Source organism: Oxyura jamaicensis, chromosome 2, assembly GCF_011077185.1.
Source record: "Oxyura jamaicensis isolate SHBP4307 breed ruddy duck chromosome 2, BPBGC_Ojam_1.0, whole genome shotgun sequence".
In the NCBI taxonomy this organism is placed as follows: Eukaryota; Metazoa; Chordata; class Aves; order Anseriformes; family Anatidae; genus Oxyura; species Oxyura jamaicensis.
Genome location: NC_048894.1, coordinates 113767014 through 113788174, shown reverse-complemented (window position 1 = coordinate 113788174; position 21161 = coordinate 113767014). Strand labels below are relative to the sequence as shown.

Genomic DNA, 21161 nt, shown 5'->3' with positions numbered 1-21161 from the left:
TGGAAAAGGCATTAAATCAGCAGGACCTTAATTTAAAAACTTAAAACTGTATGGAAATGCAGCTTGTTCATTGCTGTGTAATAGAAAGCTACTGAACACACTGACTCTTCTTGTGGAAACATTACCAACAGAATAAAGCTGGGCTGAGGTTTTTTAAATGTTTCCTAGTGTACTAGGATCCCTAGCATCTGCTTATTCTCAGGAAAGTATGAGACAACTTCACCCATTTTTACAAGTTCTTTTTAGAGCAACATATATGACAGTTGGGCTCGGGGGCACCGAAGGACTAGAATTCCAGCTTTTTTCCTCAATTTACCTGCAAGGTCAAATAATGTGAAATTACTAGTTAAGTGGCTTTTTTCTGCTGTTAATTCACTGGCTATACATGCTTGGGGTGATGCATTCCCCCCTTGGTTTGTACAGATTTAATGCCAGTGTTATGTTTTGTACCTTTGATTTTTTTTTTTTTTATTGAATTGGAGCCCTGAGGTGATAAAGAATTCTTGCTTTGCTTGCAGTTATGCCATACAACAGTGCCCATCATTGTGTTGTGGAAGTGGAAAACTTCTTGTTTGTGCTTGGAGGAGAAGACCAATGGAACCCTAATGGTATGTATAGAATATTTAAAGGCGTGGGCAGCATCTTCCTTCCTGTGTCTGTCCGTCTGTCAGGTCAGCTGATGTGGTCATTAGTAAGTGATTTTGAGGACCTGTAGCCTAATTGTTGAACTACCAAAGGCTACTTTTAGACATTGATGTAATAAATATCTGGTACTTCAGCATTAACATCTCCGTCATTCATCAGCTCCCACATCCCTTGAGAAATGCCACAGGCAGCAGAACAGACTCTTTCAAGTGCATGCACCAGGCAGCAGCTGTTAAGAATTTTAACCTTCATTTCCAGTCTCCTTCCAGTCATAATATAATAATGCAATTGCAGTAGATGAATGCTTCCTTTCTATTTTCAAACCAGATACTCGCAGCTAAAGTTGTTAATGTGTTAATTATCTAGACTGAGATTCTTAAACTGGTCCTTTTTTTAGTCTTGTGCAAGAGCTTCTCATATAGATTATCTGCTGCTACCTTCTTTGATTTGATTACTTCATAAATTTACCGCAAAGAGAAATTAAACAATTTAACAGGCTTCTGAGCAAAGCAAAAGGAGAATACCATGCCTTGCAAAATTCACAAAATTGTCAAGACATTGTTAAAAAGCTTGCACACGAAGAAAGAGTTGTAGTTGTAGCAGTCTGTGTAACAGAGATAATTATGACTGAGAAACCATAAAACAGCTTGCAGGTACACATTTTTACTTTAAAACACCAGAGGATCCAGCTGAAATTACATATACTGCATATATTTTATTGTGAATGCCCCATTTCAGCATCTGCACTAAACCAAATTATAGAAAATTGTTACATCTGTTCACTTCCTAAAACCTGAGACAAACAATCCAGTCCACCCTATAAGCATATTTCCGGTGTGGTTAAAAATATCACTAAATGTCTTAGGAGAAGAGCCCTTCAGTTCTGTTTTTTGAACCTCCTTTATATTAAGCAGGAGGTAGCACGGTATCATTAATGACAATTAGCAGCAGTAGTATCAGCCGCAACCAGCAACTGAGGGCCCCTGTTGTGCTTGGTGGTAGGCGCATAGATAATAAGAGGCAGACCTTGTTCCAGACAGTTTATAATTAAATAGCCATGTCACATGAAGGATGAAAGAAAAAAAGAAGTGTAATTATCCACGATTGAAAGATGTGGAAACTGAGTCACAAGTTAACAGAGAGACATAAGGGGTGAATACCCTGTGAATAACACAGGACTTGAGCACAACAGTTTGAGAGATGGACTGGGCTTTTTAATTCTGACGCTGCCTAGGTCAACTCCTGAGCTGAAGACGTTTGCACCAGACATCCAACAGCTTCCTTGATCTGTGAATACCAGAGAGCTGTGGTTTGTCTGTAGAGAAGATATGAATGAAAGAGGTAGGAGCGTTACCAACACTGACTGATTTACAGATTAACCCCAAGTGAAATGGAACCCACTTCTCATAAAAAGTGGACCTGAAAATTATAAACTACATTCTGTGCTGGAATAGCTCTTTCCTGAAGCTGATTTGCTCTAAATCTGCAGCTACATGGAAACTACTCACACATACACACCTACATTTCTGTAAAGGCCCTTGCCTGCTGTCCTCATAGTACAGAAGGGGCTTCAAATGGACCTAACTGGAGCTGTTTTGCAAACACATTTCAAAGATTTCAACTTGAATGAGAATGTGCCAAGTGTAGGTTTGTTGTTTTTTTTTTTCAGTGAAAAGGGTTATCTTTGGGATAGGGGCAATGGAAGGAGCATTACGCATTTCTTTAGGGATTGTGCTGATTCTCAAGAAGCTGAGTCGACCACAAGGTGTGCCGAGGCACACTCCGTGCTGCTCCTTTGACTTCCTGACAACCTAGAAAGCATGGGAGACATTTTTTCTCATTTTTAACATCCTCCTATGACTTTTCCTTTTCAGTCACAAGGGATCCCTGAATGAGTAAATATTGATGAGAGCAGGTTGCAGAACACTAGCATGGATTTAGGACAAACTTTCATAACCTTCAGAGCCCTTCACCTTTTTGGCATGGGTGCAGAGACCTTCTTGTAGAGAGCAGAGCAGCATCTGCTTCCTTTTCTCCCATTACCTTGATTTGCTAATCCTGATTTTTGTTTGCTTCTCACATTTCCTACATTCTGACAAGTGTTTTATAATGTGCAGCCTTCCTGACTGATGAGCAAGGCAAAATAATAGATACAGTTGTCTTTTAAACTGAATTCTAAAATGAGATTGGAATAAAACCAGTTGTACCAGGCAGCTTAAGGAGGTAATCAGATCCTTTCCCTGCCATCACAGACATCCTATAGTCCCATTTTGTAAATTTTCTAAGCTCCATTTGAAAAGCAGTTGTGTTTTTAGCCCCTTCTACTCCTGTTGGAAAGCTGTTACAGAATCCAATTGCTCCCAGTGACTAGGAGCCTTATTCTAATTTCCAGTAAAATGTATTCTTTGACTGTCTAAATCACCTTGTTCTCATGCCAAAGCTGGCCTTTAGCTTAATAGTTTTTTCCCTCCTGGATATTTCTTCCTCTCATGTATTACACACAGCATTTCTGTCCCCTTTCAGCTTTTGTTTTGCTGGGTGCAACAAGCCAAGTTCTTTGTCTCCTACAATAAGACAAACTTTTTGTTCTTCCCATCATCCTAACAGCTCTTCCTTGTGCCTGTTCTAGTTTGATTTCATCTTCCTTCCTGTGAAATGACCAGATCTGTATCCTGTATTCCCACTCCCTTCCCGCTAACATATTCACCTTCTACCCCATGCTAAACAATCTACTACACACATGATATCTGTAGCAAAGATGTGTATTACAAACACTATGTTGGGTCGCCGTGGTCTCAGATTAGAAGTTTGTGAGACACCAATGAAAAGGCTGCCATGTAACCAATGACCTCTGAAGCCCCGAGTAACTCTGAAGATGCAGTAAATATAGCAGCATTAAAACCATCTCGTAGAAGTCCAGATTTTTGATTAATACTTGCATTGTTTTGTAAACTGATTTTTACAGTTGAAATAGATTAGTAAATGTCCTGAACAGTGATACCCAGAGCCGGTCAGTTGCCTGCTATTTTACTGTGTATTGAATTTCTAGCTACCAATGCTGGTTCTTCTAAATTGTCATTATAAGGAATTCAGATAGGCCCCAAGAGCAAAGTCGGGCTTCTCTAAACCCCGTGAAAAATGCCCAGCTGCCCTTTGTGTCTGGGGCTCTCACCCTATGTCTTGAGATGTGTTTGAGCAGCACTGATGATGCAGTTTGGTCCTCATAAGTACCATGCTGGATTTGGAATGTGCTTATACATGGCAAGAGAATGAGTTTGCTTCCAGACAGAGTGGTCAACAGTTTCTTTCTCTGCTTTCTTGTAGAGCATGATCTTAAATGTTTATGAATACAAATTCTAGTTGTATCATTTTTTTTCTTCTCTGCCATCTTGATGGTCTGTTTATACGTGCTGAAGTAAGTGTAGAATGAAACAAGCAAAGCGAGCCAATCCAACAGAGGCTTTTCTGATGCAAAAATATTCACCTTGTAGAATACCCAGTGACCATCTGTAGAACTGTGACATATGCAGTTGGGTTATTCTGCTGTCCTTTGAAGCCTCTAATTCAATTTTTTAGTCACACTTACATAAACAAAGGTTTCTTTTTCCGAGGTCCTCATCTGTTGAAGTCTCAGGTGTTAAAGGAAATTGCCGTACACTCTCTTGCTTCAGTTTTCTTGCTTTGATGTCAATCTGCATGTAAAATAAGATGAAATCTTAATATCGTGAAGACATGAATACAGTTCCTGGGCTTGACAGCATGGATAAGCTAGTTAGCTGGCGTATGTTGCTCATGTTTCATATTTTAGCTAACACACTTGGAATAAGGATCTTAAGAGTGTATTCCCCCTTCGATGCACATGTGTAACTCCTCCTAACTTGCACTGAAAGTATATGGTAGAGTAAGCCATCTAGTGCAAACACTGCATACCCCATGCTGATGGCTTATGCAGCTTCTGATTATTTGCACAATGTTTTTTACCGTGTTCATCTAGAGGTGAAGTGAAGAGAAAGAAATGCACATGTTCTCCCTATGATTTGTTTTGTGACAGAAAATGCCTTAGCCATAAAAATACTGTGGGGATGCCCTGTTTTGGGCAGTAATTTTGTTTAGTGCTGTGATTTATTGTGGCTGTGAAAGTTCCACAGCATCTATAAGTAAATTTAAATACACATTTTCAAGATCTTATTACAGAGAGCAAGAATAATCTCTATCTGCTTTTACTGCTAACAATTGCTAATTCAAACCTTGTAGTGCCCCATTTGTTGAATTATTACTGTACACATAGCGTAATCATACATTGTTGTAAAAGGGGGAACCCTTCATAAAAGCTGTCAACTTGTGAAATATATGTAATATGTATTACAATCATGATGTTAAATACATGAAACAAACAACTGAGTGTCAAAATAATCTATCTTTACAGGAAAACACAGTACAAACTTTGTTAGCCGATACGATCCCAGGTTTAACAGCTGGATACAACTTCCACCCATGCAAGAGAGGTAAAAACCTACTATGTGTTTTTCAATATATGTTTCATCATCCTAGGAACATCAGAAGTTTGGCTTAGGTCTGGGAGTAAGAAGGCCTACAGAAGCATTGCAAATACTGAGATAAAACTGCAGCATGCAGTTGCTCCCCGTTTGTCTCCTAATTTTTTTAAACATTCCAAATTCAAAACTCCACATGCCAAACCCTGCAGTGCTAACTCATGCAAAATAACCATGGACTTTGTGCAATTACTGGTTGCCTGAGCGCAGTTTGAAGGATATTTTGAAGTCTCCATAGTATGCTGTCATGTTACACTGAAGCGTCATGATGAGTTTTCAGTAAACAAGCAGTAATTATAGTCAGGTATCTTACAGAGAACTGAAATCTCCATGTGTTGACTCCAACCTTCCTCACCACACCAGCCATGAAAAGCTCCCCTCAACATGACTTATCTTGTCAGAGGACTCATAATCCTACATGGTCTTTGAATGAAGTTGCTGCCAGCCAATGTGAATTAGAGTAGCACACATTTTAATCCTGCTGTGTATCAAAGAACAGAGCTGCATGTGAACTTGAGCAATGACCTGTAAAGATGGCATAAACTTAACTCTGGATCCCAAGTCCTACCCTGATAGGAAAAAAGTCCCCCTGACCTCAACTGAATGATGTGTGTTTCACAGGAAGAGTCTCACAGGCAGAAGATACAAAGTCATGTTATTTTTATGAAAAAATGTTCAAAGGACTGTCAATCCTTCAGTTCAGCATCCATCTTTTTGTGGATCCATTGTACAAGAGATCTGACACTGCTTCCCTAAGATGCTCTCCTGATACCCTTTTCTGCCAGTGTCATCATTTTTTTTTGTCATCTGCCTACAGTATTCAGGTGTCTGGCAGTCATAAATGTATTGAACTCAGTGCAACCCTGTGAATGAAGTGTGTGTTAGGAGATGCATGGAAATGTGACTGTTTTTTTTCAAATTTTCAGAGGTAAAATATCAGTCTATAGAGTTTTTGAAAGGCCTTTTTCCAGGATTCAGTTTGATTGACCTAGGTCTATGTGCAGACCTGTGCACAATGCTCATCACCAAGTGCTGCATGGAGAAGCCCAAGTGGGTCAGATATGAGTCAGTGTCTTGTTGGAGCTGAGTGAACTGGTAAAATTAGCCATATAAACAGAGATAGAAAAGACAATCACAGTTCATTATAGTCTGTTTTTATTAATAGCATAATCCTTTAAAAATCCTGCATTAGAATACTTATTAGTTTTTTAGTTGATAGCTGGGCTAGTCCAACAGCAAGCTCTTGCTATCGAGGTAGCCGTTCTTTGGCAGCCCTCAGCCTATTCCCTCCCTACTGCCAGCACCGTGAGGCGACCCCACAGCCAGGCTATATACCTTAAAACACAGGGGACCTTCCCCTCAGGTTCAGCTCCCCAACCCAAGTCACTGCCAACCCAGCCATTGGCACAGGGAGAGCAGGAGGTACGGGTGAGATTGCATATTGCAATGCAGGTCTTTATCAGTGAACCAGGGGACCTGACCAGTGGTTTTATGGAGGCTGAAGCTCTTCTGGAGCTTGATCTGTGTCTTGATTAGGCTCCATGATTATCTTCAAGCAAAACTCCCAAGGGGCACGTGTGGCTGGATAGCTTTGTTTGGCTGACAAAGCTCAGAAGGGAGAAGTAGGCTGAGGGCTGGAGAAAGCAGACGGTAGGATTTTTTTCACCTCTGCAGTGGCCAGTTGTATTGTACTGGAAAATACAGTTTATAATCCCAGGTGCTGAATACAGCTTGTTTCTGGTTGAAGCTGCCGCCTTCAGCCGAGAGTTGGAAAGTCTGCAGAGCTTTATGATTCCTTAGCAGCTGCCCAACAATAAACTATAATGTATTAACATCTTGTCACATTACAATTTTATTTAATTGTAATGGCCCACTCATACATAGTTCCTTCAGCTAGAGGCTTTACTATGGCAACATAAGTTGTCACCTCTTTTTTGTTCAGGATACATAGCTCATAGACTTGTCCATTATTTTTCTATAAAGGCTCCTAAGTATAGGGGCTGTTGTTGGAAAACAGGGATTTTCAAAATCCTGAAATGTTTTTAAAGGCTTATTTGCTCATCCCTAATGACTTCCTTATCATTGTTGCAGCCTTTAGAGGTAGGGTCTGGCCCAGTCAGTTTTAAGAAGATCATACAAACAAGAGGGGGTTTCTATGCAGTCTCTTTTCCTAGCTCTTTAGTCAAAGTTTCCATTAAAGTCAATAGGCTACTTCCTCCCCCCCCCCAGGAGTACAGGGTCACGCCCTGTATCTGCTGGTATAATGCAGGCACCATTGACAAGACAGACTGTTTAATGGGTTCTTCTGAGTCATTATGGTCCATCAAGTCAAAACCCACTTAGGAATTTTAGTCTGAGAATAATTGGCTGGATAGACTATAATAGCTCCTTTGAAATGACTGTCAGGTAAATGTGGGTCTCGTTCACAGGCAGTATATTCTCATGTTGAAAATCTGTATGAAATATTTGATGAGTAAACTTTTATCTCATAGGCCAAAATCCATATCTGATTGATTTTACTGTTTGAGCTATAAAGAAAAGACTAATCCCATTATGGATTCAGAACCGTCAGCTTATTTTTCTTTAAAGCCAAATTTGGCTTCTTTTGATTTGAAGCACGTCTCAAAAATAGCCGCCTTTGAGAAGTTTGTACTATTTTCAGGTGTGTTGTTGAGAGAAGCAGCAAATGGCTTACCAGCTATTGAAATACTTACCAGCCTAACCATGCAACAGTGCTGTTGCTGTTAACAGTGGGATGGTTTTTGGAAAGCAGCTCAGTTAGACTAATGTCTCCACTAAATGATTGATCCTTGTAGCAGACATATCTGAACTCCTGGAGTGAGCTGTAGCTAGACACCTCCATCCAGTACTGTCCCATCACAACAGGTCAGGCTAGAGCTGGACAAGGGATGCAGAACACTTACAAGTTTCTGTTTTTTTCTCACATTCCACTTTAAAAGGTTTTATTTAAAGACCTGCAAAAAATACTGCATTGCATCAGGGCATGAAGAAGCACAGGTGGATCTGAGCAGGCCGCCTTCTTTATTGAAGCTGATTGGACTGATAAAAGAAGCCACAGAAAAAGAGATAAAACAATTTCATATTTTATTTTAGCCTCTGGCTTTAGTAATAACATTAACTTTTATTAAGATGACTTTAGGTTTTTAAAAGCAAAATGAACACTCTAACAGTGATCCCTTTAATAAGGTCCAGACAGCATGATGATCACTGGTAGCATTCATAGTTTTAAACCTCAGACTGGTATTTCATGTTTCAGGGCATAAATTCATTTTCTGTGGAAATTAGAAAGAAATGTTAGAAATGTTTTCTTTTTGGTTTACTTATGAGAGAGTTAGTTAGGTTGATTATTGAGTGAGGGATGGTGAAGGAAAAGTATTTCAGAGACCAATAAATGTCAAATACTTACATGCTCTGAAGAAAATCCCAAAGTAATTGTCATACTGTCTATATTCACATCTTAAGGTGCATTCCAGCTATCTAATTAGAATGTAGTCTCTTCCCAGTTCTGTGGGAAAAGTTGCCATGTGAGAACTGTTATATTTTAATCTAAATCATATTTTACAGCAATTTAAAAGGTTTTCACTTAACAGCACAACCCTCACACCCTGTATCACTGAAAAGCTAAAACCCAAAAACCGTAAAATATTTGTAGCAGGAGCTCCTGGGTGAATAGTCATGTCCAAGCAGAAGAGTGAAGCATGCTGACGCTTTCATTTTTGCTCCTTATAGTGACACTGTGTGGATGAAACCAGGAGTACACATACAGAGTGGTGGTAACGAAATCATAGTTAAAATAGCAGTGCCTGTCAGTTGAACCTACCTCTGATTATTAAACTTGACCTAAAAAAAATAAATAAAAGAGAGAAATTGCTATTCATATAGAATAGTGTATATCTTTTTAATACAGTAGAGTTTGGTTTTGAAAATTCCTTTTTTTTTTTTTGTACATTTATTAGGTTTATTACTGAAAATCTGACTGAAATATGTCAAGAGCTGTTAAAATTTGAAACCCTCAAACCTGGCAGCAAATACCTCCCATTCCGCGTTGCACACAGCCCAGTAAAGCTGCTAAATGCTGATGTGCTGCAGGTTGGGAAAAGAAGGGGCTCCTAGTGGGGTGTTCACTGGTCAGCAGCATTGAGGAAAGACCAAATAGTTGTGCTGGGAGCAGTTTGCTCATGGGTTTGCCAGAGGAGGTGGGTGAGGACAGACAAGTGGACATATGAGCAGCTCGACTATCACTGCCAGGTACCCTGCAGGTTTGTGCTGGGCATAGGAGGGTCAAAGGAGATGTGAGGTTGTCTGAGCATTTCTCAGCGTGTGCAGGCTCTCTTATATGACCTCTGCAGCTTTTCCTCCTTTGTGGGCAAATGCAAGCTATCTTGCCTGTCATGTACTCTCAGGAAGCATATAGGCACTTGTTTGCCTCTAACATTTTACCCGCTGTCAAATTAGAGTGAAATCAGCCAGCATGTTTTTGTTGAGGGAACAACACTCAGACAGACATGGATGCACATACAGTGTAATCAAATAAGCTTTGTTTCCATAGAAAATCGGGCTAAAAACATAGATGCACAATTTGCTGCCCGACCATGCAGAGCAATATATGTCATCAGCTTCTATCTACCCATTGACAGATAAATTAAATGATCTTATTTAATTTGTCAGTTTAGATGGAAGCACTTAGCAGCATTCCTGTCCTCCTGTTTGCATCTTTTCTTTCTGTAGCCTTGTTCCTGGGGCAGTGTTTCCATTCCTGCTCAACAAGGTGAAAATCTTGTTTCATCCACATTGTCCATACACAGCCAAGGTGAAAGCAAAAAGACAGGAGGTGCTCAGTAAAGCAGCTCCTCACCAGCCAGGGCCTTGTCAGGTATGCAATGAATCTAGAAGTAAAACCAGAAATAGGTAGCATTACAGCAGATCTGTTCCTTGAATGCCCAACCAGCTTGCTGTTCCTGTGGCTGTATCTTCATAGACTTTAGTAAAGCTTTTGACACTGTTTCACACAGCATTCTCCTGGAGAAAATGGTTGCTCATTGCTTGGACACATTTGCTGGGTTAAAAACTGGCTGGGTGGCGGGGCCCAGAGAGTCCTGGTGAATGGAGTTAAATCCAGCTGGAGGCTGGTCACCAGTGGTATCTCCCAGGGCTCAATACTGGGGCCAGTTCTCTTCAATATCTTCATCAATGATCTGGACGAGGGAAATGAGTGCCCCCTCAGTAAGTTCACTGATGACACCAAGTTAGGCACAAGTGTTGATCTGCTTGAGTGCAGGAGGGCTCTGCAGGGGGATCTGGAGAGGCTGGACTGATGGGATGAGGCCAACTGTATGAGGTTCAACAAGGCTAAATACTGGGTCCTGCACTTGGCGTGCAACAGCCCCATGCCATGCTACAGGGTGAGGTGGAAAGGGACCTGGGGATGTTGGTTGATATGTGAGCCAGAAGTGTGCTCAGGTGGCCAAGAAGGCCAACAGCATTCTGGCTTTTATCAGAAATAGTGTGGCCAGCAGGGCCAGGGAGGTGACCCTATACTCAGCTCTGCTGAGGCTGCACCTCGAGTGCTGAGTTCAGTTTTGGGCCCCTCACTACAGGAAGGACATCGAGGCCCTGGGTCATCTCCAGAGAAGGGCTACCAAGCTGGTGAAGGGTCTAAGAGAACAAGTCTTACAAGGAACAGCTGAGGGAGATGAGGTTGTTTAGTCTGGACAAGCAGAAGCTCATGGGAGACCTTATTGCTCTCTACATCTTCCTCAAGGGAGGCTGTAGTGGGGTGGGTGATGATGTCTTCTCCCAAGCAACAAGCGATAGGACAAAAGGAAGTAGCCTCAGGTTGCACCAGGGGAGGTTTAGGTTGGATATTAGGAAAAATTTCTTCACATAAAGGGTTGTAAAGCATTGGAACAGGCTGCCCAGGAAGTGGTTGAGTCACCAACCCTGGAAGTATTCAAAAGACATGTGTAAGTGTGGTGCCTAGGGGCATGGTTTAGTGGTAGACTTGGCAGTGCCAGTTTAACAGTTGGACTTGATGATCTTAGAGATCTTTCCCAACCTAATTGATTCTATGATTCCTGTCTGCCTGACCTCTCCTCCAACTTATAAACCATCAGCCAGTCTCAGGCACATTTAACAAACTGGGAAATCCATCAGAAGTGTTAGAAATGATAGAAATTTTGCAAAAATAGGCAGCTGAGTAAAAGAGAGAGATCCTATTCATGCTTTCACTGATGTAAATGCTCCTGAATGCATGCCGTGATAGGTAGCATGTTAGAGGTACTGCATACAGGCTTCATTAGCTGATCCAGCCATGGTACAACTGTAGGGAAGCCTGTGGAGGAGTTGGGACATGCAGAAGTTGTTCACTGCTGGGCATTGTGCTCTGTACATACACTGCTTATCCTCAATGCCTTGAGCAGTCTGTCTGTTCAAGTCCTTGGCAGTGCAGGTGACCATAAAGACCCTGAGATTTAACCAGTGTGATTCAGGAGATGGCTGGTGCAATATGCAGTGGTTCCCCAGTTCAAATTCGGGTGCCTGAGCAGGAACTAGAGAACACTGTGTTAGCTACAGAGGTGGGCTTGGGAGGTGTCAGACCTGGTAGTGCCTGACCTGCCAGGTCAGCTCTGGGCTCACACACAAATCACATTTTGCCCAGGAAATAATTTTAAATTTTGGACCAACAATTCTGCACCTCAAATATTGTGTTCAGTTTGGGGCCCCACAATACAAGATGGGTACTGAGTTGCTGGAAGGCATTCAGAGAAGAGCAACAAAGCTGGTGAAGGGACTGGAAAACAAGACTTGCGAGGAGTGTCTGAGAGAATTGGGGTTGTTAAGTCTGGAGGAGAGGCTGAGGGAAGACCCCATTGCTCTCTACAAGGAGGTTGCAGTGAGATGGGCTTTGGTCTATTTTTCAGATAACAAGTGATAGGACATGAAGAAACAGCTTCAAGTTGTGCCGGGAGTGGGGAGTTACACTGGGTATCAGGAAGAATTTCTTCACAGAAAGGGTGGTTAGGCACTGGAACAGGCTGCCCAGGGAAGTGGCAGTCGCCGTCCCTGCAGGTGTTTAGGAGGAATGTGGATATGACACTTAGGGACATGGTTTAGTGGTGGATTTGGTTATGTTAGTTGATGGTTGGACTTGGTGATCTTAAGGATCTTTTCCAACACAGATGATTCTATGATACTATTTTAATTTTTGTCACTCAACATTTTGTACAGGTCTTCATCTAGCTGTGCTCTTCTTCATTTTTCCTTCTCATAACATTGCAACTTAAAATTAAAGGCCTCTACCTTAGGAAATCTTCCTACCACTGAATAATCGGGGGAGCCCTCTATGACCATGGATTACACGAAGTGGGGTCGCTCAACCAAGTAGGGTCTCTCAAAATCATTTTCTGCTCTATTTTTACTTCAGTAACAGACACCAGTAATTTTGGAGTCACAAGGAAGACAAGCTGTTGTGTGTCTAGTAGTCTTTACCAGAAAAAGTAATAATTTCCCCACATGCCTGAGATGCATGTGAAAACAAACAGGTGGCTCAAACTTTCCACAGTTAGCAGAATGGAGCTAGACTTTTTTTTTTTTAAGTTAAAGGGCAGAAATGTAATAGTGTGCCTAGCTTAAGGAAAGTTGTTCTATTTGCAGTACTGCAGAAAGAAGAAAAAAATGATAATTGAAGAAAAATTTTGATGATGTGGTTCTCTTAGTAAATTGGGAACAATGACCCTTGAAGGACCATAAAGAAAGTGAATGTCAAGATAATTTATTATTGTTACATTATCTACCTCATTTTTCACTTTGTCTTACTGAGTTGTTATATCCCTTACAAGGTAATACCCCAAACATTAATGAGCACCTTTTTATCTTTCACGGGTGTGAAAAAGCAAAAACAGCTTTGGAAAAAGGTATTTTCTGCCAAACTTATGTGTTCTTAATTGTTCTGACACCAAAAATGAGGTATTCATTTGATGTAGAACATGTATTTGATTAGCAAAGCAGACACAGTCTTTAGGATAGATGTAAGCTTGTGAAGCTTCTGGAGACTTCTGTCTGAAGTAGCATTTGGAGTAGCAGCCATCTTAGTTTAGGGAGTCAGCTGGATTTTAAAAAAGGGTTGAAGTGACTAATTGTTGTTGGCTTGTTTTGTTTTCTTTCACCCTGTCCTTCAGGAGAGCAAGTTTCTATGCCTGCCGCCTGGACAAGAACTTATATGTAATTGGTGGACGAAATGAAACTGGCTATTTGTCCAGTGTGGAATGCTATAACCTGGAGACAAATGAATGGCGTTACGTGTCTTCCTTACCACAACCTTTGGCAGCCCATGCAGGAGCTGTTCACAATGGCAAGATATACATTTCAGGCCAGTATCTTACAATTCCTGCTATATACTGAATATCTATTTAAAACAAACAAACAAACAAAAAAACCATGGAGCTAAATTCCTGCTGGAAGGCAGTGTCTCTATTTACATTAATTAACAGAGGTACATTTACTTTACAGGAGGTGTTCATAATGGAGAGTATGTTCCCTGGCTGTACTGCTATGACCCTGTGATGGACGTCTGGGCCCGAAAACAGGACATGAACACAAAGCGAGCAATCCACACTTTGGCTGTGATGAATGATCGACTGTATGCAATTGGAGGAAACCATTTGAAAGGTCACATTTTTAATAGCAAAAAAGCATTTCAGTGTCCCCTGTCTCCTGATAAAGAATATTTTTGTTAGACAGTCATTGTTAAATACATTAAAAACCAGGCAACACAATTTAACAGGACACTTGAGCCAGCAATTTTAAAAACATTTTATGCAAATTATTTTAAAATTATAACAGTACATTAAATATATGAGTAATGAATGCTTTAGATAATAAAAATGGGAGCTTGCATTACTCAAAGGCATGGACAATTTGTCATTACCAAGAATTCAATGAAACAAACAGATTATTCTTTGACCCGAAAGTACCAGCAATATTTTCCTCTGTAAATCATTTTCCAAAATGTGCAGTTAGAGAGAGCTTTATTCAGAGCAATGCACAAAAACAAGCTCCCTATTTAATGAAATATTAAAAAAAAAAAAAGCTATTAAATATTAGGACTAGGCCCTTTAGATCCCTTTTTAGTATTAAGTGTAGCTTGTTAATTATAATTCTTTTTAGAGGTCTCTTATTTTCATCTTCTGAAAAGGTCTCATATTAAAATAACTACTGCTTAGACACCTGGTATTTTTGTCTTCATACTTACATGCTGTTGCTATTCCTGCTAAAGTAAAGAGATTCTGTTTAATCCAGCCAGTTAGGCAACAAGCACAGCTCCTGTTTCTTTGTCCTCTGACTATTTGACAGGTCATATTCATTTTTTTTTTCCTTAAAATCACATTTTAAAAAAAGCCTCACAACAAAAGAGAAAATTGTAATGCAAAAGGAAGAGTGATGTTAACTGATATCATGCCATATGCCTAAATGATTCTGGCACCCAAATCCCAATGACACTCTGAAATGTTGTTCTGCCTTTGAAGATCAGAGTGTCCACAGTGCTTATAAGGGACAAAGTCTCAGATGTCAAGTTGCCCTGCTGAACAGCACTGTGGCATAAACCCTTGCAGCTGGGCTGCTGTGCCTCTATCCCCCACACCCAGTGTTGATGGGTGTTCCTGGACTGGACTTCAAATGGAGGAGAGGGTAAAAGCTGCTGACAGCACATCTGCACATTTTGTAGAGGCTGCAGAGCACTATGGTGTTGGCTTCTTCTCCTACTAAAGTAACAAATTTAGCACATCACAGCTGTCTTACAGATAAAGCATATGCCTTGGTTTGCATAGGCTTGATTTGCTTCCATCCTGCATTCTCCTTTCTCCACCCAGTTTCACCTAACATCCTCTGGGAAAGAAGGGACTTCTAATAAGCATGGCATTTTTGCCTCTGAAGTGCTTGCTGTTGTGAGAGGTATTTAACATCTAGGCTACTCAAAAGTCTTCTGTTCTCTGAAAGAAGGGCTGTCTGGGAAACTAGTTTCTTCTGTAAAGTGAAGCAAAGAGAGGAACTGCAAGTTAAGCGAGCAGAGAGGGGACTGAAGTGCAAATGAAGTAGTAAATTCCCCACCAGGTGGGAATAGCAGGCCTCTCTGATAGCTCCATGGCCAAGCACTCCTTTGTGAAGCTAGGAGTGTATGCCAGTGTCAGCAGTGCATTTGCTGCAACACAACTAGTCATGTGTACACTGCAGTTTATTACAGAGCTGGTTGACAGATTCTGGGCGTGCAGCAGTGGCCTCTCTATGGCCCCTTGGAAACTTTCCAGCAACAAAAAGTTATTTCATCACAGCTATTCATTCCCATCATAAATAATACCCTTACAAACAGCTTAATTTCAAAGTACCAATATCACCAAATGCCCTTTTACAGAAAATCAAACTTTTCTTTTCCATTTTGACCTTGATGAAGAAGACACTAATGTCACGTAATGCATCTGAACAGATTAAGAAAGCCATAATCTTCTTGCAGTGCTCTGATAATGAACGTAGTTTGCGATAGGGAAATGTCTAAATATTTGAGCAGGAACCAGGACTCACGGTTCTGTGTCTACGTTGAGCTCACTTATTTGTTACTGAGTGTCACAGTTTGAGGGACTTGAGACGTATCTGCCCGTTGGTGATTACAAAGCAGCTGTTGCTTGGAGCCATCTTCTCTCTCAGATGGGGAATATTGTCACCACTGTTCTTTTGATTACATTTCTGTTGCCATAAGGATGTTGTCACATCACAGTTGCGTGCTTAGGGTACACCTTAAAACAGCTTGAAAGCTGAAATTTGTCCTGAACATCACATACGTCATGCTAAGCACCGTGTCCCTCTGGAACCAAGGGGCACCAGCTGTCTAAACTCCACCTCAACGTGGGAGACATTGATTTCTAAATGAGATTTAATCTGTTGATTTTTGAGTAGATGAGATCTGCTGACCTTTGAGAAAGACTGCCAGGACAGCCTGTTCCTAAATGTTCAAACGCGTATTAGCACTGATATATGAGGAATACAGCTTGAATTTGCTTTCTTCATTGTTAGGGTATTACCGAGTGTTACTGTCTGATCTGTTCAACTTTTATATGGACTTGTATTTGTGATTTATAGAGAACTGTAGAGCTAACGGTAAAAGCTTTTAATAGATTTATTTGAACTGAAATAATGCTATATTAACTTTATAGAAGATGGCTTAAGTGTATATGGTGGTATTTTCTAGAAGAAACTTCAACAATGATGTTATCATTGTAATAATGTAATTTTTACTGTAAGTTAATAAATTTAACAGTAAAACAAATCATAAAATATCATGAAATGGTATGCCATAATGCAAGTTCTCCTTTCTCAATGCCATTACCCAGGTTTCTCTCATCTCGACGTAATGCTTGTGGAATGCTACGATCCAAAAGGCGACCAGTGGAATATACTCCAGACTCCTATTCTGGAGGGCCGCAGTGGCCCTGGCTGCGCAGTCCTTGATGACAGTATTTACCTTGTAGGAGGCTACAGCTGGAGTATGGTGCGTACCTGCCCTCTGCAGTGACCCTTCCATTCCTTCTGAGCTCGTGCAGCCACTGTTTACATTACTCAGGACAGAGGATGAAGTAGTAAGGGATGAAATAGCTCTAGGGGCAGGTTTTGGTTTGGTTTTCAACTTGTGGAGAACACGCAGTTGTTTTCTTTTTTTACCTTTGTGCTTTTCTATTTAGATGAGTTATTATTAGATTATACTCACCGTTAAGGGGTAATATATAAATTAGATGCAGTTTGGCAAAAGCGACTGATGGTACTGTGTGCCCATCGCTTTGCTTATCAGGTACTTTGTAAAGGAGCCTGATTTGCAGAGGCTGGGTGCTCTGCTCATACAAAAATCAAAGCTCTTTAAGGGCTCTTAAATTAGGGCCCAAAGCCATGAGTTACTTGAGAAAAACAGTGGCTTTTCATCTTCAGTGCTGATGAGTGACTTGGGCTTCACTTAGGCCAATTTTAATACAACTTTTTAATTTTTGTTACAGGGGGCCTACAAATCTTCCACTATTTGCTATAGTCCTGAGAAAGGGACTTGGACAGAACTAGAAGGAGATGTTGCTGAGCCACTTGCAGGTCCCGCTTGTTCAACTGTCATACTGCCAGCCTGCGTACCGTACAACAAGTGATAGTCAAGGAGCACTGACATGAACACTGATAGCATTTGGGAAAATAATGACGGGTGACGTAAATATTTTATTAGAACAGGATTCCTGTTAAAACAAAGCTACCATAATTGACCCCTTAGCCCATACTTATGCTTTAGGAGCAAAGTAAAAGAACAAAAACGAAGTGTTGTCCCATCTCAGATAGATGCCGGTGTCTTATGAAGCAAGTAGCTAAAACACACCGAATATTACATGCTGACAGACTGCCATTTCAGACTGATTTTAACTTTTTCCTGCTGCAGAAAGATTCCTCACATCAAATTTAACTTCAAAAAAAATGAAGGCTACATGTTCAAACGCAGCCTGAAGAGACAAGATCAGTATTGTGCATTGTATCTACCTGCATGTGATCTGTGTTGAAGTCATGAGGATGTTGTTGTCATGAATGCTTCAGAATTCAGATAGTGAAAAGCTCGCTCTGCATTGCAGAATTGTCTCCTCCTCTGTAATCCTAACCTACAGCTACTTCACATGCTCTGCAAGCAACCCAAGATCAGAAGATGGTAAAAGGTAAAGAAATACCATTCAGTTTTTGCACAGCTTGGCATCTAATACACTCCGCCTTCAAAGTCCCACACATGTAAGTGTAGCAAAGAGTGGACTACAACGAAATCCATGTTTCACAGAGCACTTCTTGCAATAGCAGTTTGGGGATTAGGATCAAATTCTTCTAGTCACACTTATGTAATGTCATAGTAGTTTCACCAAAATTTGGTCCTACACCATAAATTCTGGGTTCCTACAGTAAGTTATTTGTATGACCATTTAATGAAGCACCAGAACCCTTCCTTACTTTTCACTCACCTGTTAGGTAGAGGCATATGTGCTAGTTGCTTCCAAAGACAAGAAGGCTGCACTTAACTGTAAATCTATTACTTTGGACTCTTAAAGGATTGCACAGAATTTTGGAGAGACACTAAGAAGTAGTTAAAGTGCTCCTGTGTGATTGATCTTAAAATGTAGTGTGAAAGATTTTTAATACTGATCCAAAGTAATACGAGGCTAGACTTTCCACTGCCTTACAGCTTGTGTAATTATTTACACAATGCAAAGTGAGTTCAGAATGCTACCAGGTGGGACCGATTGCATTTAGGATTCGCTTTATGAGCTCATAGTTGCTTGCACAAATCAGGCTGTCCATGTTTTAAGCTTACGTCTTTCTGTGCTGGCATTGCAGAAGCAGTGACAAAATCTGAAGCCTGATTCATCACCACCTTGTATTTAACATAGTCGTCTACACTCCAGCAAAGTATATGCAGAATTCTTCCATTGTGGTTTCCTTGTGCTGCATTCATTACCCTCAGGACCATCTTTTTTTGCTGGAGTCATTGCTCCATTGAAGCCAACGAGCTTCAGTGTACTTCTGGCTTATGTCAGCTAAGAGTCAGGCCTTTAATTTGCTTAGTTGTAACTGGCTGCACCAGGTAAAAGGCACGGCAGAATCAGAGCCTGCATTTTCAAGCTTGCGCATATCTTTTATGATAGGACTTAATGCTAGTGCATTAAGCAAGGAGCAGAAGACTACTGGAGGTTGGTTTCTACTGCAGAGGCAATAGATGGGAGGAAGAATTCATTATTTGCTTTGCAAAATAGAAAGAGGACGAATGTACTCAGAAATTACACTATATATTGAAGCTTGAGAGCAATATAAATAATGGAGAGCAAATACCATGGGACTGTTTCTCCCTGGCATCAGTCCAGTTTTATTGCAGTACAAGTCCTGTGCTTGCAGCAGAATTACACAGTTATAAAATTGGAGTAATGCAGTAAAGACTGATACCATACAAATGCAATAAACCAATTGATGGGGTAGCTGCACGCTTGGAAAAAAAAAATGTTTTTAAAAAATAATCATCTGAAGATGCTAATATTTGAATGTGTCGTTGGGGAGTTTTCCAGTGAGCATCACTAAGGAACTCATAAAGGTGGAGTGTATATCCTGAAATCTCAATCCATTTCTACTATATAGTGCAATCTTAGTTGGTTTTGTATTTATTTATATTGTTCAGATCCAAGGGATCCCTTGTAAAATATATTTGGTGCAATCATGACTTTTTTTTTCCTGTTGAAAGTATATAAATATAAATATATATAAAAAGGAAACTGTTAAGATACTAAATGAGGAAACTTCGACTGACATTTAAGATCAGGATAAGGTCTGCCATTGAACACTGTCACTCGTCTCTACTAAAACGTACCATTTTTAAAGGATATTTGTTGTCCTTTTAAGTGGTTCTTTTTTTTACCAAGATAATTTAAAGATTTATGAGGACTGTATGTAAATCTTTCTATCTTTCAGGAAGGCATGACCAAGGAAAGTGCAAACTGAATAAGTCACACAAAGAATGTAAATTTTGTACAGTATTAGGCTGTGTAAATGAAGCTTGCTCGTAGGGGGAAAACTTTAAATAAAACTTTATGTACTAATTCAACTGTCTGCCATATTCCTACTTACAAAGTGTATGTATAAATAATATCTACATTAAATTCTTTGGAACTTTTTTTATCATGTAGACGTGTAAACTTCCTTTGTTCTGTGGCTGTACGTAACAGCGTCGTTGTGCTCCAGGTGTCATTGCTCCGTGCTTGTCGATGCAGGGGCGCAGTGACAATGGAGCGGAGCAGCATCTTACCCTGGGCGCGGGCAGGGGCAGACCTCGGGGCTGCAGGTGTTGCTGTGCACCTGTGGAAAGCACCACATGCACTGCTCTGCCTGTGGAAAGGGCTGCCTGGTCAAACGCAGTCATACTTCAGGGGGATAATGCTAGTCATGGTGGCGAAGACAAAGGTAAAGGCGTTCAGCTGCAAGTGGAACATTATCGGCTGTGCTGTATGCATGTATCTTTGCCATGGCCCTTCTGTGCAAACCAAGCAGGTAGACTGAGCAAACACAAAGGCAGTCCTGACCCCCTTGCTTGTAGTAGGTAAGACTACGTGGGGCATGGCTGGGGGCATAATGAAGGAGTTTGAAGTGTCTGCACAGAAGAGAGTGGATCAATCCCATTCAGATCTCTTACAAGGAAGGGAGGGGCAAGCCAGCAGCAGCTACCGTAAAGCAGCGCAGTGAATGGGCCTTTCTTTAATGAATTTATTTTAGAAAGATCAATGTTTATGTTTTAAAGTAATGTGGGGAAAAAAAGGAAGGGGAGAAGCTAGAACCACCCGGCAGAGATATAATTTAGAAAGGGAGGGAATGAGGTGAGAAAGAAGAGGTAGGAATGAAAGTTAAAAAATGAGTGGGGAAGAGGAGAAGTGGGAAGTTCTTGTTGGGTGCCCTGAGTCTGTGGTGCCCAGGGTGAGATGAGCACCCAGATAAAGCCAGCATCTGTGGCAAGGGAGGAGAGCTCCCTCTGGTAGTAAGACACAAAAAGAGCAGATGTGTCTCATGTCTGGGTCTCAGCTGGGCTGGAGGGGAACATCTTTTCTACTTTCAGTTCATAGCTGAGAGTCATCTCTGGGAGTTAAACACCTGGGTTGCTCCTCTTGTGCTCCTCCTGCTCTGTCGCCACTCTTGCCAAGCATTCATCTTCTCCTCTTCCTCAGCATGGCAAACTTGCCTAAGTACTTTTGTGGAGCTGGGTTTTTCTAAACCATAAGCTTGTGAATGGAGCTGTCTCCCTGTGCCCAGCCATGAGCGCTGCTCCCTTCCTTGACCCAAGAAGTGTCAGAAGGTCAGGTTGCTGCTGACTCAGAATCCATGCACATACCCGTAAGGAGGGCAGAGATT

At 41.0% G+C, this 21161-nt stretch overlaps 1 protein-coding gene across 1 annotated transcript in view; it reads left to right on the top strand.

Annotated features, from left to right (window-relative positions):
• The window catches only part of KLHL14 (kelch like family member 14), a 64565-nt gene extending 44620 nt beyond the window's left edge, over positions 1–19945 (top strand). Inside the window, 6 exon segments of the mRNA XM_035318809.1 lie at positions 519–608; positions 5072–5150; positions 13397–13587; positions 13728–13886; positions 16601–16758; positions 17255–19945. Of these exon segments, the coding sequence (XP_035174700.1) occupies positions 519–608; positions 5072–5150; positions 13397–13587; positions 13728–13886; positions 16601–16758; positions 17255–17395 (818 nt within the window). The 3' untranslated portion in view covers positions 17396–19945.
• The last annotated feature ends 1216 nt before the right edge of the window (positions 19946–21161 follow it).